Source organism: Strix aluco, chromosome 4 (genome assembly GCF_031877795.1).
Source record: "Strix aluco isolate bStrAlu1 chromosome 4, bStrAlu1.hap1, whole genome shotgun sequence".
Taxonomy (NCBI): Eukaryota; Metazoa; Chordata; class Aves; order Strigiformes; family Strigidae; genus Strix; species Strix aluco.
In genome coordinates this window covers 12,838,414-12,857,010 of record NC_133934.1, presented here as the reverse complement: position 1 = coordinate 12,857,010, position 18,597 = coordinate 12,838,414, and the positions used below count along the sequence as shown (strand labels likewise).

At 38.6% G+C, this 18,597-nt stretch overlaps 1 protein-coding gene across 1 annotated transcript in view; it reads left to right on the top strand.

Annotated features, from left to right (window-relative positions):
• SORCS2 (sortilin related VPS10 domain containing receptor 2) overlaps positions 1-18,597 on the top strand; it is a 572,656-nt gene that overhangs the window by 312,522 nt on the left and 241,537 nt on the right. The window contains exon 3 of the mRNA XM_074822047.1: positions 15,281-15,380. Within this exon, the coding sequence (XP_074678148.1) occupies positions 15,281-15,380 (100 nt within the window). The remainder of the gene's footprint in view (positions 1-15,280; positions 15,381-18,597) is intronic.

Sequence of the window (18,597 nt, the reverse complement as noted above, 5' to 3'; positions counted from 1 at the left end):
AGACACAACTGCAAAGCATAAAATTGAAGCCTGAACATCTACCTACAGTATGTGTAACCCAAGCTGTATTTTCTTGAAGATACTCCATTGAAAATATGACATAAATGTTCTTCTTTTCTTTCCTCTTACACTTGACAGCATGTGTGTAAAGATGTGAGTCTGAATGTGGTGTTATATATTATTATTGTTGTTGTTGTTATTTAGTAAAGCCACAGAGCTGAAATGATAAGTAACCAAAACCTCATAATAATGAGTAGGCATGACTCATGGGTTGCTTATAAAATATTTGCTCCATTAATCCAACTCTATCATGTGGTTTGAAAGTAATTATATTCTGAATATCAGTGTGAATAACTTAATGGTTTGGAATCACTTAAAATTTCTTATGAGTCCATCAGCTAATATCCCTTACTTATAATTTGCATTCTTAACAGAGTGACTCAAAGCTACTTCTTATTTTACTTCTTTTTATAACCATTTACAGCTTCCTTTGATCATATGGTAATATTCTTCACTTTTACATCCTTCAGTGTCTTAGAGGCAACAGGTAACAACTTTGTTCTATTTTTATGCTTTATTGAGGCAAAACCAGAAGTTTCTCTGACCTCTTATAATATTTGAGGAAATTTGAGGAATCTGAAACTCAGTTGTGTTGAATGTACATTTATTCATCTATGTAAAATATGCAAAATGTTAGGAGTAAGACAGATCCAAAAGCTATAACCAACAAAAGAATTAGAAACTTTAAGTGCTAATCAAAATGCTGTCCACACATAGCTTCCAAATAGGCCGTATGTGGCCAATGCAAATACAGGTGTGACATGACTGTTCATTGTTCTGCTAGATTAGTCTGTTCCTGAAGCCACAGCACTAATGTTGGAGGACAATTTCTCTGGGATTTGATGGGTCATCTGATTATCATATTTTGTATTATTCTTACTAATCTCATGCTGTAGAGTAGATGAATTTGTGATCAGGTAAATATGGAGAGTGCAACTATATTGGAAGGAGTTGGAACAAAAGATCACTTTTTCTCATGAGACAGTTATGCAGCAAAGCAAAGAGCCTTTAGCAAGCACAAGAGAAAATTATTGCCATATGTAATTTTTTATGTAATATTGCTAATGAAGGAAGGAAGGTATTACCACTGGAAAATATTTCCTTCCACCATACCCCTCCTTAAGTCTAAATGTCTCATTTTCATGAATGTGAAGGAGTGCAGGCCCCATGCTAGTGACATGGGGAAAAATAGCCTGTTTTTATACATTGTACATAATGATGAAAGAGTAAAACAGGTTTAAGTCATGTAGGCTGCTTCTCAAACTTGCCCAAAGCTTGCCCAATAAGAGGTGACTAAGCTTTTTAGGTTCTCTAGCTGTTTCTGGAAAGGGTGTTGCATCTGCCAAGTCCTTTATTTGACAGTATAGCTTTTTTCTTTTTCTCACGTAATGTGGTCTATGCTGACCTTAAAGAAATGAAGACTGTCCTTCAATTAAAAAAAACACCAAAGAATAAAAAGTGGTTTAAGGATTGTTTTACTTGTCCTTAATCATAAGGTGGAATAATGAAATTTGTCTCTCTTTCTAAAAGTACATTACAGATGACCCTACTGTCCAAACTCATTTACTATTTTTAGATCTTTTCAAACCTGAGAAGTGCTGACATCTTGTCATTAATACTCTTGTATTCTGAAGTAAACAGATTTCAAAGACACTCGACCGTTAGTGTGAAGACAAGGTCAAAGAGTTGAATGGCAAGTCCTCCTGGTACAATAAGACTACCCATCAATCAGTTTTACTAGCAACTTCTTAATAGAGAAAAGAGATCAGAACATGACAAAATAGTATCTTGGAAAATATATGTGCTTGACATCCATTTTGGTATCCTTGGAATAGTAGTTGATGATGAACAACTATTATAAATAGTTTGGAAATATATTAGTCTCCTGTAGGAGAACCTCTTCTGCAGTTTAAAATTTCTGAAATTCAGAAATTGAAAAAACCTATTATGCCAAAACTTTCTGAACATGATATATTAAAGTAACTAAAATAAGAAAGATGGTTAAATTTCGTTTAAGAATTGTCAGGTTTTAGTATTGATAACTCAAAAATGGTCATTTACACCCATTAAATGCAATTTTATTTCATTTATTAAGTACTATTTTGTATGAGTCTGCAAGCTTCACTGTCAATGCATTTGGCAAATGCACAGCTCACAAGCTAGGTCATTTTCCTCTAACGTTCTGTGGAAAGTTTTTGGAACTTCTTAGCCTGCCCTGTGGTACCGCTGTGTTTCATTTCCTTAAATCTTCTGTGGCATTTATTCTTCAGGGTTAGATGTTACAGATAGGTTAATCAGTGGTAATGTTAAATACAGCCAGTCTGCCAGCTTAATAGTAGGACAAGGTCTAAAGTTACACACATGGCTTTGGAAGAAGGAATTCCCTTTATCTACTAACTAAATGTATAGGAACAACAAAATTATGACTCAGATATCTCATTTTTATTAACACAGGATATTAGAAATTAGAGAAAATTTAAATGCCTACATGTGAAAGGACTTCAGATGTGTTCAGTAGTCAAGATATTACATGTGTCTTTAAGATACATTGTGAGGTTTTTTCACTTGGTCATTATCTCGATGACAATGAGAGTTTGTCTCAGCAAACAGAAAACAAAAGTCAAGTCAGTTCATACCTGAAGATCCAGTCTGAACACAAGATACATTTACATGTAAATTTACTTTACTATAGGAAGCAGACTTCAGTCTGATATGTTCCATGGGATTACCTACGAATGTGGGGCAATAGGCATTGCATTGAGTGACTCCTCCTAACCCCACTCCTTTTGCTTTCTCCAATAATAGCTGGAGTCTTGATTTTTTAGAAAAATATTGCCTTGGAGTGAATGTGATTTGGAAATAAGAACAGCAAAGGTATCTTAGTCTCTCCCCAAACAGTGACATGTTGGTTTTCATTTTATTGGTGTAAGATAAAGCTGGTTTTTGAGTCATGTATAAAAGGTACTTAATAAAATATGCCTGGTGGGACTAGTGGCTAGCATTTGGGATCTGTACATTTCTTTGTAGAGTAGTGGTGTTGTGCTGAACTTCACTATGAACCTGAGGCTTGACTGCATATACCAAAAGGTTTGCCAAAGGTTTCATAGGTTAAATTCCCCAAAGTGGTGGTTTTGAGTGAAGTCAACAACAGCAGAAAAGAAAAAAGGAAAGCTTTCATTGGGCAAAACCACATTTTTTTTTTCATGTAAGCTTGACTGCTTTGGGCAGTTGAATAAGAGTTATATGATTGCAAAGAGAAATGTAGATAAAATGCTTCTGTGCCACCTTTCATGTAGAGTTTGGGATATGACTATAGTTTCAGACTTCATATCCAAAGATTGTGCAGAACTTATGTTGTACTTTGCTTATCAGTAAATGTGAGGGTATCTTTTATCGGCTTAACCAACACTGCTGCACAGTTGGGCACTTCTTTGGCACAAGCGAACTGCAGGCAGAGATCTGATTCCACTGAATTTAGAGACAAGACAAAATGACAAAGCTTTTGTTTTTAGTATGATCAAGACTTTATGTGAATTTGTGGATTTCCTAGAAAATATTAAGATAAGTTCCTTCTGTGACTTGGTGATGTTCTAATTGTGTTGGTTGTCTAGAGAAAATTATTTTTTTTACACAGTATCTTCAACAAAGACAAATCATGTTACATAATTTTCAGTAACTGCAGAATCACAAATGGATAGATGTTGGAAGGGAACTCTTGACATCATTGAATATACCTCCCTTACCCAAAGCACGGTGCTCTAGACTTTGTCCAGTTGAGTTTTGAGTATCTCCAAGGATGGAAATTCCACAACCTCTCTGGGCAAACTGCTCCAGTGTTCACCCACCCTTGTGGTAAAAAAGATATTTTTTTTTCTTATGTTTAAATGGAGTTTAATGTATTTCAATTTGTGCCCATTGCCTCTTGTCACTGAGCGCTACCAATAAGAGTCTGGCTCCATCTTTACTCCCTCCCATCAGGTATTTATGCACATTGATAAGGTTTCCCCTGAGCCTTCTCTTCTCCAGGCTGAACAGTCCCAGCTGTCTCAGCCTTGCCCTATGTGGTAGATGCTCCAGTCTCTAATCATCTTTGTGGCTCTTTGCTGTTCTTACTCCACTGAGTCCATACCTCTCTCATACTGTACTGGGCCACAGTACTGCAGGTGTATGTCACTGCTGCTGAGTGAGAGGGATCACCTCCCTTGACCTGCTGGCAATGCTCTTCCTGACGCAATCTGAGAGGCTGCTGGCCTTCTTTGTTGCAACGGCACATTGCTGCCTTACATTCAACTTGATGTCCATCAGGACCCCCAGGGCCTTTTCTGCAAAGTTGCTTTCCAGCCTGTTGGCCTCCAGTATGTACTGGTGCATGGGGTTATTCCTCTCCTGGTGGAGTACTTTGCACCTCCCTTTGTTAGGCTTCATGAGATTCCTGTTTGCCCATATCTCCCCAAGATGTATCACTGATGTATGAGCCACTCCTCACAGTTTTGTATCATCTACAAACTTTCTGTCATCATCATCTGGATCTCTTTCCTGTCATCTCAGAAGCTGTGAAGTCTGCTGACGTCCATTTGCAGGTCTTCACTTAGTGACCCAGATCTTCCACCACCACAAGGCTCCTGCAAGGAAGGAGCCCCATTTCCTGCTGTCCCAGCCTCAGTGAGAGACCCCAGACACCCCAACAGCCCCAGACCTGTGGAGCTGCATCCTCTACTGGCAGCTCCATCTGAACTTGAATGGTAGAGGAAGCAGAAGAACATGTAATAACCTTCACTCCTACAAAAAGAACTCATTTTCAGATGTAGGGTCACTTTTTTGTCTTCCTAGTCTCTCTTAATGCTAGATAAGAATGTGATTGAGGTTTTCAGCTCCTCTGTGGGGGTTGTTTTCACTTGCATTTGATATTACATGGCAACAATTTATAATGGACCAAGCTTCTGTAAGAGCAGTTAGTCATCATCAAGTGAATTAATGTATTAGCATGTCACCCTGGTATATATCAACCCTCTCTCCTATAAAGCACAGTGTCAGCTGTGAACACACTCAGTGCAACTTTCTTTTTACAGAAGAGATCCAGCATGGCATGTATTCAGAAGTCTTCTACCAAGGATCATCTCCTTACTGTTTTATTTTTAGAACAGTAGCATGGCATGGAAGCACTGTAGATCCATGTGAAAGTGTAAATGGCCATAAAACCGCCTGCTTCCTGGACTTATTGTTATAAAGTGTGATCTCAGTTTGGAAACTCCTGGGTAAATGCATGTATTTGTCTTACGATTCTGTTTCCTAGCAAACTGCGATGCCGTGCAAAATGTGCTGCATTTTCTGTGGCTGGCCCTCATAATCTGTCATGATAATTTATGGGAACACTTCATGGCACCTTCTGCTGCTGCTGGTCTCTCAGAGTCCTGCAGAAAAGACTGGTTCTGCCTCCTAATTTTAAGAGCCATGATGGTGGCACTGTTTGTCTCCTTTCTGGATCTATTTTGGATTTATGTCTGGCCAAGGGTTTGGAAGAGCTGCTATAAAAGCAGAAACATCTGCTGGGGCTTTATGTGCTGCTGGCTTGCCAAGTTCAACAGCAGGCCAAACTGCAGCTGATGGGCTCGGCCCTCCCCCAATGTCATTGCAGTTACAGGAGAATGACTGCAAGGGAAATTTGGCTACTGAAAGCTCTAAAAAAAATAAATTTTTAAAAAGGTTCAGCAATTATAGAAGGCTATTAGGAGATTACAACTGGGGTCATTAGCAAGTAGCAGAAACAAATCCTGCTGAAGTGGTTGTGAGCATCTGAATTCCCTTGGTGCCCTGATTACTGCAGCACCCTCAGGTGTGCCTCCTCCCATCCCTAACTGCAGGCTTTCCCACTGTTCTGCAAACTGCATCTTCAGGTGGCACAGACACACAGTGATTTTAAAGGCTGTTAAGAAAACCTGATCTTGTCAGAACGTTTTCATGACTTCAGACACATCGTGGCAACCTTGTTCATGGGCAGACATGGTGAGGTAGGTGCTGTTTTCAGCATGGACAGTGAACTTCTGTAGCAGGAGAAGAATTCAAAATGATGCCTTAAAATTCCTTGTAATGGTTTTGTTCGCAATCCAATTGTAATAACTTAGAATAATGATTCCATTGACACTGGGGACATGGGAACTGATATCCTGGATGAACTTGTGCTGTATCTGAGCACTGCCCAGCCTCCATCCATGATGTGTACTAGCAGTTTTGCACAAGCATGCCAGAAAACCCACCACAGACAGCTGTGGGGCAGTTGATGGGTCTCTAATGCATGCAGCATAAGGCTTGATACCTTCCAGAGTATGTTATCTGTATTTACTTAATGTTCAGGATATTTTAATTCTTTATAAAAATGTCCAGTTACTCCCTTAGTTCTGCCAAGCATTTGGCTTCGGGTGCAGAGTACCACAGTCAAATTACTGACAAAACACTGACTTCATTTACCTTTTTATAAAGTGCTACAACCTGGCCATATAATTCACTCCCCCTCCCACCTCCCCCGGAGCAATCATAAAGTTGAGGTCAGCACTTTAACAGCAAAAGCAAAAACTTCTGCAAATGGAGTTAAAGAAGAGTTCCACTTACCTAAGAGTAAGTAGCTGACTATTATAGTTGGCAGAGCCCATTGTTGGAGAAATACATAATCCCATGTGAATGTGCACATACATTTATTAAATTATTATTAGTTCTTTTTTAATTTCATAAATGTTCTTGTTGCAGCTAGATCTATCCAGTGATTACAAGAAAATTTGCAGTTCTGGTCAGAAAGCACAAGGCCAGATTCTCTCTTCTCATAGATCCCAACATCCTTCTTGCCTTCCAAGGAGCTGCCTGACTGAGAATAAAGTTGTTTCAGAAATATTTCAGCTGCGTGTAGTTGTTTAAATAAAAAGCCTGGGCTGTGGTAAATACCTAGCATTTTTCCATGGTGGAGAATTTTAATGTTCCTTGAAAACCTCAAGAAAATGTTCCTAAACCATCCCCTTTCCCCAAAGAACACAAGTATGTGAGATGAGAAATTTTCCTTTGTAATTACTCATTTCCAATCACAGCACTCATAAAAAAGGAATTGTACTGGAAGTGATATAAGGATGTTTCCACTTCTGGCAATACATTTAGTAAGCACAATTTTGGAAAATTGCATTTTAATACCAAAGGCTTTTCTTTCTTTTTTCTTTTCCCTAAATTTTCAACAAACACACATTTTTTTCAAAGGTTGTTGTTTGTTCAAATTGGTGGAAGGAAGTTAACGCTATCTAGGAAGTAAAGTATTCATTTCTTTTGTAGGTAGTAATTAAATAGTTAAATGAAGCCACTGGTTTTTTTTCCAACACAGTACTTTCAGAAATAATAAATTGAACTTGTGAAGGAAAGCCTTTTATTAAAAAATATACACCTAACAGTAAAATTCTTCCTGTACTCTAATCCAGCTAACATTTTTAGTGTACAAACCCCCCCAAATTAATATTAATCATTTTTGTAGCACTGTGTGAGATATCAGTTATGGCATTTTATTTATGTTTCTAATATGCCAGAGCTGTCTCTCAGTAGCAAACCCCTCAAATGCCTCATGATATATGCCATTCCTTGCTGACATCTACTAATGCAATGCTGGATTTGCAGCTGCTGAAACTAAATCTACACAAGACTTTTCTTAGGATAAATGCTTGCACACTAATGGTTAGTTACATGATATGTTGAATTCAATGAAGAAAGTGTGGTAAAAAATTGATCTTTCCCTTTTCCCACAATTTCATTCTCATTTTCTATTCCCTTATTTAGGTCACTACAACTTTGTGGGACTGAGTTCTAAACAGGATTACTGAAATGATCCAGGTTAAAAGCAAGTCTTTAAAACCATTAATTTGATCGTGGATCATTTCAGTCGTTTTGTTTTTAACAGAAGCAAATAACTGGGGTAGAACAATGGTGGGGGGGTTTTAAGGTGCCCCCAGGCCCAGCTGTGTCCAGCAGCTGCACTTCGAGGGCTGCATCTTCGCTGCCTGCCCCAGCCCTGCCTAGGTCTTCCAAGAAGGAAGAAATAACACAGCGCTTTTACTTTTTACAAAAGTAAGACATAACCCTGTCTTCCTGGCAGTTTCTTGTCTGCTTTGTCACTGTGACACTGCTTGTTTCATGGTTGAACAGATTCATCACAAATATCTGTGTACTGCAACTGTGGCTACAGGCTGTACCTTCCAAGACGTGCTGTCAGCGAGTGCTGTGTGTTGGTGATGGAATTAATATACCAGGGCAGGAGTTTCAAAATAGGTGTCTTACCTAAACAGTTTCTGGGAGAAAAGGTGATGGCTGCAGGTAATAGAAGCTAATGTGATATTTTGCGGGCCTGTAAAATATAAAGGCTAATTATTGGAGCTGTGAAGCAACGTAATGAGGAGCTTGAAAATGTAACTGATAAGCAGCACGATTATAGGCTAATGAGCAGGATGTTTGTGGTATACTGAAGGACTAATGAAGGTCTGCAAAAGATAACTGTGGTTGTGTACAGTGAGACTATGCAGAGCAGGAATGTTTAAATACAGCACTGAAAGATATGTAGTATATACTAAAGACACAGTGCTGCTAACTCTAGGGGTTTAAGTGTGTATGTATATTGTACAGATCAGATAATTAACCAAAACCAGTACATGATAAATGCATGACAGAAGATACCAGTAAGGGAAAACACGATACAGTACATAAGTACGTATTATAGACTTGAAGTTCTGTGGCAAGTAACACCACCATCTGTACACAGAGCTCTGTTTATCACCTTCCATGTTCCCTCATAAGAAAACATGAATGGTCCCTGTACCATGCGAAATTTTGTGTCCAGACAGCTCTGAGACAGGGTAATTCCTGGAAAACATGGGCTTTGAAACACTTGCTGCAAAGGTAATTGCAACATCAGGATAGAAAGTTGTAGCCTGGCATGCCACTATGGGGCACAATCAGCCCAGGTACCTGTAGCCTCAGGTGAATTTGCTGTCAAACCCTCAGGGGACAACTCAACATGTAGCATTGTTTAGGATTTGTCTTCTGTGATTTTTAAATACATTGCAAAAGAAGGCCATGTCCTATTTCTCACTGTGAAGTTAGTAACCATTGTTCCTGAGGAGGGATCTGACTCCCTAAAGTCACCTAGCAAGGTAATCCTTGCTTTTATTATCGGCTACAGAGAACTGGTTTTCCCTTTCAGTGCAGCCAGTTTTGGCTGTATTCAATGCATTGAATAAAAGTCCAGTTCTAGAATTTGTGACCTTTTGATCCTCATTGAGTTCTCACTCAATATGAATGCAGCTGTTCAGTGTTTTGGTTTTATTTGGGTTTTTTTCTGTGGATTTTTTAGGTCAGTATTTTACAAGCAAATATATATTTACAGGTCACTAAAAACCCACTACGAATGGTTGTCTGTCCTTTATTGTGCTCCCGTGGAGTGACCAAGACTGTAGGGCTCTTCATGTGCACATAATACCCGTAAAAATGGGAAGGAATGTCTGTAACTGTATAAATGCAGAGTTGCATCATGTTCTGTACTCATCAGAGCATTACAGAGCAGGTCACTTCAGCTAAAAAGGCTGTCATGATAATCCACAGTTCTTAAAAATATCTATGTTATCAGCATATGTGATCAATATATGTTATCAGTACTAGATTGGTAAGTAAAAACAGGATGCATTCATCTTTGTAGTGCTTTTGGAAAAAAACGTAAACACTATATTGCCTAAATGTGAAGTTGCTAAACTGTTTATGTTGGCTCTTGCCTACACTGTTGATTCTTTAGTGTAAAACTGGATTAAGGAAGAAACATTTTCTGGTTTTGAGAGGAAAAATATGTAACTTCAAAAAGGCTCAACTTTTCTGGAAAGCAGAGAGAGAGGTATTTTCAGAAAGTACTCCAGCAGAGCTGATAGCTGATGAGTAATCTGTTAATTGAATTGCTAGGAGTCACGCTCTTCTACAGCCTTTGAAGAAACTTTCATCTTCATGAATTCCTCAATACATGAGTCAGGTATTGGAACCCAGCGTTACAATGTGTTTCTACTCTGAAGAAAGGCTTTGGGGTTTTGGAGGGTTTTTTTTTCTGTTTAAAAGGATTTTATGAGGCTAACTAAAGTCTCTGCAATTTCCACATTGTATGTATAAGAGCCCTTGAAATCTTCTGTGCTGTTTAAGTAAAGAAGATACATTAATGTACCACTTCTTTAATGATATTCCTCTGTTTGCTTCCCTTTCAGTAGGTTTGTCCTGGCATTTGTTGGAACTTCTGATTTATCTGTTTTAGATACTCCATCAGCCAGTTCTCTACTGTCCTATAAATATCTGGTTTCCTTGCAGACATTTGAGGTATAGGAAATAGTGTTTTCTCTATTTTCTGGTGAGGGGCCAGAAAACAAAGGAAATCCTGGTGTTAGACATAAGTCTGTGATAGAGCAAGAACCTAAATTATTTTCTCTTGCACTTCAAAGTTTATAGTGTAAATACTGAATTGTTCTTCTGACCAAAAGGACGGGAAGGTGAGAAGATGACATTTGCATACAGTTTGGAGAAAATTCAGTGGGAAGAAGTCCAGTGGGTGTTATGCACAGATCCACTCTTCCTTGATTCTGTAACATGCATCTCAATTGAATCTTTGTTTTTTCAACAATTTATCAGTAATCTAAGCCAGCAGATGTTTTGCATGTTGTTTGTCAAAGGCTTTCTTTTTGGTTTGCTAGTTAAGTAATCTCTGAGTCAATTGAAATCTCTTCATTGTTGCCTTCTAGGATTTTCAGTTAATAGGGCTTGTACAGTATGGCTCATTTGGCTAGCATAAAGCTTGAGTTAATCTTGAAGAAGAAAAGGTAGAGGAAATCCGATGAACATGTGTGTTATGTGGTCCAACCATTCTCTTTCCAGTGCCTCTCTCAATTCATTAAAAATAAAAGAAAACAGGGAAGGAAGCATTTGCAGTTGACGTTTTCTTTGAGTATTAAATTTGACTTGGGAATGCAATTTTAATCTCTCTAAAATTTTTCATTAACCTCTTTATATATTTTAATATTTTTTATATATATTAATATATACTTGTAAATATAGTCTGGAAAAATAACAATGAGCAATACTGAATCATAGGTGTGAGTCATCATCTGTATAATCATAGTGAAGTTTAGACAGGCAGACATTTGGTTCATTTCTCTTTTGGTATCTGTTAATTTTCTACCTTCTTTTTCAATATTTCTGTTGGAAGATGTCCAAACTCAACATTTAGATACAGTTCCAAATTATGTTAGGCATACATTTATTTTAGCTCAACTACAAAAAAATTACATTTTTAAGGACAAGAACCAAATTTCCTCAGAGTTTAGGGGCTTTGGGAGTTTCGTTTTATGATGGTACATTTCTGTACCACTTCAAAGTTTTCCCAACTATTATTTCAGCTCACAGAATTAAAACAAGCTAAAAAGACATAATTCTATCTGTGCTGCAATATCATTGTATGATTTACATATATGTTTACATGTTATTTGAACATACCATTGTTACAGTGACAAGTGATTTTTCCTTAAAGAAAAAAAAAAGAATGTCACATATTTCAGCAGATGTACACACTTTCAAAGAAGTTATTATGCAGCTGCAAGCCCTGTCAGACACAGGTTGTGTGATGTCTGTATCAGTACATGAGTAATCATGTCGTTCCAGCATCCAGTGGTCCTACTGCTCTTGAATGGCCCATCACTTGAATACTGGAAGATGAGTTTCCTGTGAGTTCTCCACTGAGTTTTGCTCTACTAAGAAACATCCATACCATCTGTAGTCTGTAGTGCACAGGTGGATAAGCAGCAGCAGGAAGCAGCCTGTGGATAGCTTGCTGTATTCCAAATGCTCACTAACTGCATCCAGATCACTCAGAACTGCAGGTCAGGCCCATCTTTAAGAAATCAGACTTTACACTTCTTGCTCTGTTTTATGGAGTTCTCCTGTTGTGCTACCACTGCAAATAAACCATACTATAGAAGGATGTTTTACTCTTCTTACCAGGTACATGTGTATCCTCTTTCCATTACACCTTGAAATATCTTTTCATGAATTTTTAGGGAGGAAAGATAACGTATTTATCCTGATAAACACAGAAATTTCATTTGTGGGTTTTGTTTTGTTTTTTTTTTTCTTCTCCTTAACACTTCTGACACAGGCCAAGTTTGGTTTTTAACACACACAAAAAAATCTCTTTGTGACTGGAAGAGCATAAAGGGCTTTTCCTCTCCTGAATTTGTTACAAAATACATTTTGTGCTTCTATTTAATATATTCTTGAAACAGGCATGCACTGAGATCCATCTGAGATTCATCATCCCCAACCCTATCTGTAGCCCAGTAGTGCAATTACAGGGAATTCTCTTCTAGCTGTGTGCTACAAAATGTTAATTCTTTATATACGCAGAGTCAGGAACTTGGAATTTATATCTCATGTAAAAAAGTTGTGGTGACCTGTTTTCTCTGGATTATAGCAGATTTGGAAAACCAATTATTTTGGACAGTGCTTCCCTTGAACTATGTCCTCTTGTATGTAAATGTCTCAAAGAGTAGCTGACATTCCTGGACTCCCTCAAGGTTGGGTTATAGCAAAAAAGATTTGGGAGTCTGAATGAATTTCTCCATAGATCCACAGATCTTCTGCCAATCCAGGTCTTCCTGTTTAGACATGGTGTACCTTTATGGATATGCATTAACCTGTTGTCTCAGGTTGGAATTGGATTTTTTTGATTTGTAGCAGAAAATAAAAGATTTTTGACTATATAGTTTTTCTACTGAAAGGTCTGAAAATACCTTAGTTCCCTTAGTGTACTCTTTTTGTTACAATTTTATTCTTTTCTTGTAGTACTTTTTATAAGTCATGAGATTTAGAAGAGGAAGTTTTAGCCTGGAACTTTTTATCTTTGAAATGGCTTATCCTCTTCGGGCTTCCTGCCTGTACTCTTTTCATACCTTGATACAGTTGCTGCCACCATCCCTCCCGCAGTGTCACTCTCCAGTGGTCCCATTGTATTAATCCTGGAACTGCCTCTTCACAGTAAATTGGATCATCTTTAAGGTTCAGAGAATTATTTCTGGATGTTATTACTGGGCAAGCCACTGACCTGATATTCTTTCCTCAAAGAGAATGGACTAGGTTCTGTTTCCATCATACATGTTCTGCATGATTTCAGTACATCTGGCTGAAGTCAGTATTTTAGTCTTTGCTTTAATTTCTTTTCTGTCAAACACCTCTGGCAAATTAGGTTTAGCTCTGTCCATCCTATTCCCCTTAGAATTTTAATTAGCTCAGTGCTGAATACCTAGTGCAGTGCAATTGTATGTATTTGATTTCTACAAAATTATTTGTCAAAACTAAATTGCTATGATTCCATTAGCTTTTGTAATGCATTGCTGTATATCTGCAGGCGAAGCAATATTATGGGGGGAAAATAACGGATCAAATCCATTCAGATGTCACTGTGAAATAGATAAGCTCTCAACTTTAGGCTGTGAATGTGGTCTGTGTGTCGTAGGCTTATGCCCAGTCATTTTTTGAGTGGTAGAGAGGGAAGAAAAGCGAGGTAAATATGAACCCTTCTTTACTTAGTGTCCCTTAGGACCTGATCCAGGCATATCATTCTGTGCTCAATATGCTTAGTGATGCCAAAGACATAGAAAGCTGCTCCACAATCACAGCTGAAAGTTCTCATATCATGTGGAAAGCTGGATGTGTAAAAGCAAAGTTGCCTCCTCTGGCTTTGTACCACATGCCCTCTCACATCCTTGGTGTCACTGGGACACAGGTGGGTGGAGGGTGGGCACACAGTGCTCATGGCAGCCTCCTGCAGGCACCAGTCCCTTGGGGACCATGTGGCTTGGAGGAGACCTTAGACTGTGGGCTACCTGCCAAGGTGTATACACTCAGCCAGGGATTTGGTTTCTCACTTTTCTGTCTTGCTGTACTCAGTAGTGTTCTTATGAATGTCAGCAGTGACTCCCCTGGGTGAGGAGTATGAGACAACAGAGTCCAGTGGGAAGCAATGAACATGGTAGAATGGGGCAATAGGGCGGAAATGACTGCACAGGCAGTCCTCAATGTCACACTGGGAGGGAGAGAGGTCTCATCCTGGTTCTCTTGGACATGAGAGCTGTTGCATGTTCCCGATTTGAATAATGCAGAGATACCGGGCAGCACATCTTCAGCCCGCTTTGTTAAAGGAGATTGTTATTCGAGTGAAAAAAAAAGGGAGTACAGAGTAGAAGTCCTCCCACCAACCGTCTGTCCTAGGGAGGGCTTCTTGGTGAAGAAGGGACAGGTGCCTTAGATGTGTCTTAGTCCCCTTCCAAATGCGAAAGGAAAAACTGTAAATAAGGAGAGACCATATGGTGCAATTTGATCTACAATATAGAACAAATGAGGCTTCATCCAACGTGTTTTAATTTTGGATGTAACTTGCTTTGAGTTTCACTAACTAATGTTTTCCTAAACTAACATTTGACTCGTGAGTTTTTCTTATACTAGACATTGCCAATACAGGTGTGTGGCACAGATGCTATTTTCACTGTAGGTTTTTCAGGAATATGAAACAATTCCTGCAGAGTGCCCACATTGGAAATATTCATAGATTTGTGTGTATGACATGCTGATGTCCAAGTACTGACTTTATTCATTCATTAGTGATCCTCTGAAAAATGAGCTGGAGAATTGGATGGATACCTTATGAAGTTCGAAGTCTGGTAGAGGTCCATTGCAAGTCTTCCAGATCTCAGGCCAAATTGTTCTCTTATGCAACACCAGGCTGTGAAGTCAGCTCTTCTTTTTCTGCATAGCTGAGGAGGTGCTGTTAGTACTTGCTGATGAGCCTTTGCTCTGCTTAGCTCTTTTTTCCCACCTCGTGGGTGGTGATGGAAAGGTATACATGTTGGGTTTCAGTCACTGCACAGTGCAGTGTCAGGATGAAAACCAACACCACACAGAACTGCAAAATACAGAAAGAACTAGCCATGTTTTTTCAAACCTAGAAAAATATTCTTAACAGTGGCAGGTTTCTTTCGGTAGCTAATGAGCACTGAAAAGAACAAAAGGATGGCAGAGAAACATTGAAAATGGATAGCTAGTGCTACAAAGTGAGCTCTTTTTGCAGAGTTTCAATGCTGAAGCCTTTAGAAGAGAGCACTTACAGATGTTTGATTTCTTTCAGGTCCTCAGATTTTGGGACGTTATACACAAAGTTGAATCTACAGCCTGGGATTGCCACTGTTATTGACAATTTCTACATTTGTCCCACCAACAAAAAAAAGGTATGTGGCAAAAAAATGACTTTTTATAGTGCAGCTGAGATTCTGCAACTATGTGAAGTGTGTTTTACAGGTTTTCAAAACATAGGGAAGTGGTTTTCACAAAGTTGAAGGTCACCTTTGGTGCATTTGTGACACAAGGAAGTGGGATATTTATTCTTTCTGAATAATATAGAAAGGAAAAAATGCCTTGATGGACTCTGAAAACTTTTGAGGCCATTAACTCCTAGTAACTGAGCTTCCATGGAGTTTTCCATGGAATAAAAAAGGAATTTCTGTTGGTTTTCACACATCCACACAAATTCTGGGACTAACATTCAACCTCTTCATCCTTTATGCACAAAGTCCTTTGCACATTCCTTAAAATATAGCATAGACATTGGGCAGGCTGTCATTGAGAATGATGTTTATCCTGTGTAAAACCTTAATTAAAAAATAAAAAACCCTCTCCTTGAAACTCTTTCTTAAAAAATGTTCCTGCATCATTACTGAACCGAAAAGCTTTTCATGGAGCCTAGGAAGATTCAGTGGACTTTATAAGTGAGAGTGAAATCGACCCATTGAGTATATTTACAATGGATGTTATATTAGAAGCAACAGGAAGAGTGATTATGAGAAAAAAAAAAAAATAACAACCCTTCTATGTCTGCAAAATGCCTGGGATTTAAACGGCAAGAATTGTGAAATACATTGTGAATAACACAAGCACAGTAGGTCTTTCATGAAATAAGAATTTTCTCTTGATAAAGGCCTTTTAACTCCAGTATTATACAGAAGCATTGATTTCATGCAGAGGCCACTGATTGGAAGGACAATGTTAGTTGTGTTTATCTGTCTGTTCTGCTTAATCAAAAATCAGTGGAACTCGGTGAGGTTGCCTGGATGATTAAGTACATATTTTATTTCTCTTGCAATTGTCACTGGAGTTTTTGTGCCCAAGCTATGCTATGCCCGAGCTTGGTAATATATTCCTAATCTGCTGCAAAGACAAAAATTATTTTTTTGTTTCTTGAAGTGGAACTACCACCAAGCACAATGTTTCTGCAGATTGTGTGTCTCAGAGATAAGATCTACTGGTGATTTCACATCAAAAAGAATAAAAACAAAAATCTTTACCCATCTCAGTTTCTGGAATAAAGGCTGAAAGTATGAGATGTATGAGAGCTCTGTGGAGGATTTTTCCCAGCTCATCCAGCTACAATATAAAAGCCTGCACAAGCACAAGGTAGTCAGTGACAATGTGGTTTTACCAGTTGTCTGGCAAAATAAACAGTGGTAAGATCACTGCTGAATATCAAGCCTGAAGGACACACCAGTGTTCACAAAAAAATCTCATGTTAACCCTATCTTAGAAAAATCTATACTCTGCTCAAGACAAGTTGAAGTTCTTAGAGATACAAACCCTGCCTTAGTAAACGAATATCATATTGGAATCCATCTGTTGCAGAAAGTCCCTTTGAGTCATTAAATACACAATTTTTATGCTCAGATTTGCTTCTGTGAAGATGTTCAATAGTATATAAACAACAAAAACAGCAGAACAGAAAGGATTTCAAGGGCCTGTAAATGATGCCAGTGGGAGATACATTTATATGTGCAAATGTACATACATACAGGCATATATGGTACAAAAATGGTGAAAAAATTGGGGTTAAATGCTGTAGCCAACAGCTTCAGAGTGATCTTGGAGGTGTTGCAGTCACACATGGCAGGTAAGGGGGAATTCTCCATGTCATAAGAACTTTGTCAGTTGTAATGGGAACTTTTCTGGTGATGGACATTTGATTAGGACACTAACTAAGACTACAAGCTTATTTCACAAAGGCTCTTTAGAAAGATGGAAGAACATGTCTCCCTATCTGTCCATTTCATCACAATTGCATTGGGATGGAATAGAACATTTAGAGCTCTGACTCTCTTTTCTAAGCTGAGCAGAAGTCTTGGGGTTTCACTCATTCCTGATGTTACCAGACTTCAGATCATTATGGTGTGGGTTTTCTTCAACCCATTCACATCTTCTGAAATATGCTGGAAATGGAAACTGGAGTGCTGACCATGTGTACTAGAACCGAGCATGCACTTTAAATATAAAGCATAAGTAATCCCATGCTACCACTTAGCATTTAGGGACTGGGAATATGCATGAAAGAAAAGACAAAAGACATTGATGAGGATTTTTTGAATACTTTGCATATTAACCATTGTTCTGTGCATTCATTTCATTTACCCATTGTAGACCTCATCTGTGGAAGAACTGCAAATTTAATGCTCATCATTTCCACCTCAATGTTATCAGAGCATTAACCTCACCTGATTTTAGCTCTGTGGAATTTAGGTGTCTAGTCATGCCCCCTCCCTCTATAGTCAAAGGAGAAATGTGGGTACCTCCAGGCATTTCATCTCGTTAAAACCATAAAATCACTTACAAGAATAAGACTGAATGATCTTGTGGAGGTTCCTTTAAATTACTTGTCACTATTGTGGGTCTGAACAGAGTCTCACTGCAGCTTCCTACAGACATACAAAGAGATGAGTTGTGGTTTAACCCCAGGCGGCAACTAAGTATCACAGTCACGGGCTCACTCCCCCCACAGCGGCATGGAGGGAAGAGCACTGGAAGAGTAAAAGTAAGAAATCTTGTGGGTTGAGATAAGAACAGTTTAATAATTGAAATAAAATAAAATAGTAGTAGTACTACTAATAATACTTTTTAAAAATTATAATGGAAAGGAAAATAGAGAAATAAATCCCAAGAAGGACAAGTGATTCAAATGGAAACAATTGCTCACCATCAACTTACCGATGCCCAGCCCTGGGCAGCAGCCCACCTGCCAAACCCACCCCTAGTTTTATTGCTGAGCATGACATCATATGATATGGAATATCCCTTTGGTCAGTTAGGGTCAGCTGTCCTGTCTGTGTCCCCTCCCAACTTCTTCTGCACCCCCAGCCTACTCGCTGGTGGGGTGGGGTGAGGAGCAGAAGAGGCCTTGACTCTGTGCAGTACTGCTCAGCAGTAACTGAAACATCCCTGTGTTATCAACATCGTTTCCAGCACAAATCCAAACCATATCTGCATACTAGCTACTATGAAAAAAATTAACTACACCCCAGCCAAAACCAGCACAAGATGGAAGATTTTGTTTTGTTTTGCAATGCAATTAGATTAAATATTTGCTGGAAGGCTTCAGTCTAGTTCTTGGATTGACATTATTTCTTC